General features: G+C 56.4%; 1 protein-coding gene across 1 annotated transcript; it reads left to right on the forward strand.

Moving 5' to 3' along the window:
• Positions 1–1,780: 1,780 nt before the first annotated feature.
• LOC124675104 (9-cis-epoxycarotenoid dioxygenase NCED4, chloroplastic-like) lies at positions 1,781–3,891 on the forward strand. Its single transcript, XM_047211175.1, has one exon. It carries the CDS (start codon positions 1,886–1,888, stop codon positions 3,644–3,646), a length of 1,761 nt encoding a protein of 586 aa, XP_047067131.1. The 5' UTR covers positions 1,781–1,885; the 3' UTR covers positions 3,647–3,891.
• Positions 3,892–6,271: the final 2,380 nt, after the last annotated feature.

Genomic DNA, 6,271 nt, shown 5'->3' on the forward strand with positions numbered 1-6,271 from the left:
CCTATACTCCATATTAGTTATAGCAGATTCAGATAGTAGTATTTTTCGATGTAAAATATATATTACTATCACGAAGTAACCAATTACATCCAACCTTATGCACCAACAAGATGGGTAAAGACATCAGGAATACACATAGCCAAGAAAAATTAAAAAAGAGAGAAAAGGAAAACAAAGAATCCGCCGTGGTGATGAAACTCTCACAACAACATCACTCTAACTACCACCAAAGACAATATCTGAACTACAAAAGAGATTCTCCAAGAGCAACACATTTAGGAAGGAAACAATGCACAAGCGTTGTCATCCCCGGTCGAAGATTCATTTTCCCCTACAAAATATCAAAGTTTTTAAAACAATGCCTTTAAAAAGGCCATTGCCAGATACAACCAAATACCTTTTGTTTTCACGCTAAAAAACGTGACTCGGTACTCTAAGAGCACCACCAAAAATACAATCCACCTGTGATGCCGGCCCCTCTTGCCAAGGTTACTGCTGCAAGTCGCAAACACCAAACCTGTGGCGCGTAGTCTTCATCGCAACCAATACACATCTCTATTATAAACCTCCGATCGCAGCAGCAGCATGAATTTCTCCATTACTTTCAATTTCATGAAAATCTATATTTAGAAATGTTCCATCGCGCAGACAAGAAAGCGAAGCTTCGCATCACAGCCTCATGAAACCTCAGTGGTTGAAGGTAAGGGCGTGCATGACAAGATTAGCTCCAATCTAGATATCTAGTGGTGTCATACGCCAAATTGCGGAAGCCTCCAAGATGAAGATAGGAACTCATCGACGTCTAGATCGAGAAGGTCGACATGAAGCAGATCGATGCCTTGGTGATCGAAGATCAACAAGGCCAGACCAACCTTTATTCTTCGATGCAGACAAGCAAGCCCCCATGCCGCCATCCGTCGCCCAATGGATCCGACCGCCACCGGCAAAGGAGGAGGCCACCCCACCACCATGTTCGGGGCCGGCCGGAGCCCCGACTTCCTCATGTTGCGGGTCTAGCCCAGAAGCACCACCGTTTGTCGTTGATGGAGACGTCGAGGTGCAGTAGATGTGCAGGTCGTAGCATGTCCAAACCCATTTGGGCCTAGATTAGGCCCACCAATACCGCGCCGCCGTGTCATGCCATCCACCGCTGGCGAGATCGTTGGACCATCCTAGCCGTCGTCATTTGCAGCACTGCCACAGATTGGGCCGACTAGCGCCGCCACCACCCGATTGTAGGATGAGGAATTCCGCTGCCGGCGCACCTCACAAGCTTTGTATACACAAAATGTGTCTAGATACGTGTAAATCATGGACAACTAATATGAAGTGGAGGAAGTGTATGATGATTTAGAGATAAGATGGCATATGTGATGAGGTACATAAAACCAAAGTTAAAGTTAGCCCCGCTCGTGGCACACACATGGTCACGCCACAATGCAACAAAGAATAAGAAGCATGAGAAAGAAGGTGTTGTTCTACTTCGAGAACATTCAGCTACTACGCCCGGTGAGCATGCAGTGAGCAGTGAGCAGTGGAGAAGCACTGCTGTGCCGCACTGACGCGCGGAAGAGAATCAAAAGCAAGCAGCGGAAGCCGCCTCCTTCTCGCGCGGCCATCGCGCTCGCTCTCTAGAACCATCGCTGTTCTGCCACGTGTCCCATTGCTTTCGAAGTGACCATCCATGGCCTCCCACCCTTTTGACTGCACCACACAGTCACCCACTCCCTATAAATACAGCTCCCGCCCCGAACCCAAGCTCCTCATCCCAGCTCATCACTCCTCCTCGCTCACCTCAGCTCCCAGTTCCCAGCTTTTGGCAAACAACACGGAAGAGTCTGTGAGTCTACCACGAGCAAGAACGCCTTGATCAGCTCCCGAATCAATGGCATCCTCTGTCTCTGCGCTGCCCACCGGTGTCGCTAACACACCGGCCAAGATCAAGAAGCCCTCCAGGCTCAAGCCGAATGTCCCCACCAAGAGCACTGATACCTCGGCGTCTGCCGCCGTCACCTGGAAGAGGCCAATGCGGGCTGTCCCGGCACAGCCGCGTCGCGAGGGCAAGTCGGCCAACCCGTTCCAGCGGCTCGCGGCGGCGGCGCTGGACGCGGTGGAGGACGGGCTGATCGCCGGCCTCCTCGAGCGCGCACACCCGCTTCCCCGCACGGCAGACCCGGCCGTGCAGATCGCCGGGAACTACGCGCCGGTCGGCGAGCTCCCGCCCGCCGGGCCGGAGGACCTGCCCGTCGTGTCCGGCCGCGTGCCGGCGTGCCTGGACGGCGTCTACGTCCGCAACGGCGCTAACCCGCTCCACGCGCCGCGCGGCGGGCACCACCTGTTCGACGGAGACGGCATGCTCCACGCCGTGCGCCTGGGCGGCGGCCGCGCCGAGTCCTACGCGTGCCGCTTCACGGAGACGGCGCGGCTCAGGCAGGAGCGCGACATCGGCCGCCCCGTCTTTCCCAAGGCCATCGGCGAGCTCCACGGCCACTCCGGCTTGGCGCGCCTGGCGCTCTTCGGTGCGAGGTCGCTCTGCGGCGTGGTGGACGCGTCGCAGGGGATCGGCGTCGCCAACGCCGGGCTGGTGTACCATGACGGCCGCCTCCTCGCCATGTCCGAAGACGACCTCCCCTACCACGTCCGCGTCACCCCCGACGGCGACCTCGAGACGGTCGGCCGGTACGACTTCCACGGGCAGCTCGAAGGCGCCATGATCGCGCACCCGAAGCTCGACCCGGCTACCGGCGAGCTCTTCGCGCTCAGCTACAATGTCGTCTCCAAGCCCTACCTCAAGTACTTCTACTTCACCGCCGATGGCCGCAAGTCGCCCGACGTCGAGATCCCGGTCGACGCCCCAACAATGATCCACGACTTCGCCATCACCGAGAACTACGCCGTCGTGCCTGACCAGCAGATGGTGTTCAAGCTCCAGGAGATGGTGCTCGGTGGATCGCCGGTGGTGTACGACAAAAACAAGACGGCGCGGTTCGGCGTGCTGCCCAAGCGCGCGGCCGACGCTTCGGAGCTCCTCTGGGTGGAGGTCCCGGACTGCTTCTGCTTCCATCTCTGGAACGCGTGGGAGGACGAGTCCACCGGCGAGATCGTCGTGATCGGGTCCTGCATGACGCCAGCGGACGCCGTGTTCAACGAGTCGCCGGACCAGGAGGATAGCTTCCAGAGCGTGCTCTCGGAGATACGTCTCGACCCGCGCACCGGCACTTCAACTCGCCGCGCCGTGCTGCGGGAAGCCGACCAGGTGAACCTCGAGGCCGGCATGGTGAACCGGCAGCTCCTGGGGAGGAAGACTCGCTACGCCTACCTCGCCATGGCCGAGCCCTGGCCCAAGGTGTCAGGATTCGCCAAGGTGGACCTCGAGGCCGGCACGGTGGAGAAGTTCACATACGGCGAGGGCCGGTATGGCGGCGAGCCCTGCTTCGTGCCGCGCGCGGACGGCTCCGGCGCGGAGGACGACGGGCACGTGCTCTGCTTCGTGCACGACGAGAGCCGCGGTGGCACGTCGTCGGAGCTGCTGGTGGTGAACGCCAGCGACATGCGCGCGGAGGCCGCCGTAAAGCTGCCAGGGCGCGTGCCGTATGGATTCCACGGCACGTTCATCAGCGCCACGGAGCTGCAACGACAAGCCTAGCTAGAGAGCTAAGCTTACTAGCAGTAGTGACGTAGCAAATGAAATATTGCTTGATTTTTTAAAAGAGCAGTCAAAAAAATGTGATTAGTTTAGGTTATGCTAACTACATACAGCCGTACGTAGTCATTTTTAGTGCAGACGACGGCCGTATACCTATGTACGTACTTGTAGCAAGTAGAAACTTTGTATCTTGTAGAATTGATAGCTCTTCAGAATATTAAAAGAAAATTATGTGTACATACAAATCTCGACTTGCAAAAAACTACTCCGACCTTATAGTACTTGCAATTTCAGTCCCCGCAAGAAAAGAAAAACTTACCATTTCAACTGGATCATTTTGATTCTAAGGTTTGTGATCTAGGGAGACATGTTACATTTGAAGTAAGTGGTGTCCGAAGTCTATTTGGCTCATGACATCTAGTGTTCTTTCTATTTTGAATAATTCAAAATAATATTACAAGTTTTTGTAAAAAGTAAAAAAAGTCTCGAACGGGTTGTGAATGACATATCGTACCACCCCTATAAAAAAAAGGAAAACCATGGCTCTAGCATGTCCTCTATAGTCTTCCCTAAAGATTGGTATTGTTAGATGTATATATCTGTGTATTGTAGTTTCTCCAGATGTTAGGGGGCTTCCTGCATATTTGCACCTGTACATGTACTATATATTGTCGCATTTGGCCCCCAGGTAATACACCAAGTATATTGTCCTAACATGGTATCAGAGCCAAAGTAGTCCTCTAATTTCTCGGCCGACGTTGCTTGTCCGTCGTTGCCGTTTGTCCGCCGCAACTCTCCGTCTTCGTCCCCTGCTGGTTAGCTGGTCTGTCTCCGTCTCCGTCTTCGTCTTCGTCTGCCTTCGTCTATCTCCGATCGGCCTCTTCGTCCGCCCGTCCGCTGCCCCTGCTACGATCGGCTTGGCCCCTGCGCTCGATCCCTGCTGCCCCCGCCAGGTTATGCTCGCCGCTCGGCCCGATCGCAGGCCCGATCACCCCCAGGCTCCTCCCGATCGCCAGGACTCCCCGATCTCTCCGATCGCCAGGACTCCCCGCTCGGCCCGCTTCTGATCCTTGCTCCCCGCTCGGCCCGATCGGAGTCTGCTCTCCCTCGCCAATCTCCCTGGTCCGCGCCGCCTCTAGTTAATCCGCCCGCCCGTTCTGCTGCTCTCCCGTGCCGATCTCCCCGGTCCGCGCCTCCTCTACAGTTGACTTCCGTCTGAAAAAAAAAGAGAAAAAAAACAGCTATGTCTTCCTCGAGCTATGTTGCGATCCCTCGCTGCCCGGTGATCTTTGATGGCGCGAATTACCCTGATTTCGCTGCCTTCATGCGCGTCCACATGCGCGGTCTTCGTCTTTGGGGTGTGCTTTCTGGCGAGGTCTCCTGTCCGCCGCGCCCCGTTGCTCCTACGGTGCCTGTTGCACCGCCACTGTTGCCCTTGCCCCTGATGCTACTCAGGCGGATAAGGATGCAACCAAGAGTGTTGATGACACTGCTCTGGCTGATTATGACCGGAAGGTCCAGTACCACCCTACTGCCGTTGCGACCTGCCGGCTGGATCTGACTGAGTACACTCAGTGGATCGATGAGGATGCTCGTGCTGCTGCTGTTCTCACCTCCAGTTGTTCCGCCTCGCATGTCTGCTGAGTTTATGGGTCCTCCCACCGCTGCTCGCTCGCGTGGGCTTTTCTTCGTCGGCGCTATCGGCCGTCCGGGGATGCTCTTTACCTGTCCGTGCTCCGCCGGAGCATGCCCTTCAGCAGGGTGATTCTACTATTGATGAGTTCTACACTCGGAGCGCCGCTATTTGGCGTCGGCTTGATTCTCTCCGTACGGCCGTGTGTGCCACTCCGTCCCTCGCCGTCCGACCGTGCGCGCAGATCCGGAGTTTCAGCGTGTTTTTGAGTTCTTGTCGCGGCTCCGTAAGGAGTTTGAGCCGCGCCGTGCCCTGACTGCTTGCCCGTCGTCGTGTTCCGCTCTCCGAGGTACTTGCTGAGCTTCGTGCCGAGGAGACTCGTCTTCGTGGTGCTGGTCTTCTTGAGGTTCCCTCTCGTTCTTGCTGCTCGTGGCCCTCCTGTGCCGTCCGCTCGTGGACCTCCTATGCCGCCGGCTTCGTTGCGGTCTCCCGGCACGGCCGATACTTCCTACTCCTCCATTCCGAGGCCGGCGCCGGCCCCAGCAGCCTCGTGGTTCGACATCACTTCCTTGCACCCTATCGTGGCGGGACCGGCCACACTCGTCTCTACTTGCCGGCGAGAGGATCCCAGCTTACGTCCGCCGCAGCATACTCGTCGTGAGGCTGGTTCTTCGGGATCCTCTCATCGTTGCGCTATCCGATCGGGACATTATCCGTGGTCTTCGTGGTCCGCTCGCTGGCACAGTGCTCTTCCTCGACGGGTACTACCGGTTCCGTGTCCGGCTCTTCCGGCACCGCGCGACCACCACCTTCCACACGTCAGTACGTCATCCCCGTGGTATCTGGATTCTGGAGCTTCTTTTCATATGACCTCTGCGTCTTCTATTCTTTCTGCTCTTCGATCTCTTGTTTCTCCTATTCGTGTTATCACGGCTGATGGTACCTCTCTTCCTGTTTCCAGTCGAGGCACCCTTTCTACTACCTCTTTCTCT

This window comes from Lolium rigidum, chromosome 7, assembly GCF_022539505.1.
Source record: "Lolium rigidum isolate FL_2022 chromosome 7, APGP_CSIRO_Lrig_0.1, whole genome shotgun sequence".
Lineage (NCBI taxonomy): Eukaryota > Viridiplantae > Streptophyta > Magnoliopsida > Poales > Poaceae > Lolium > Lolium rigidum.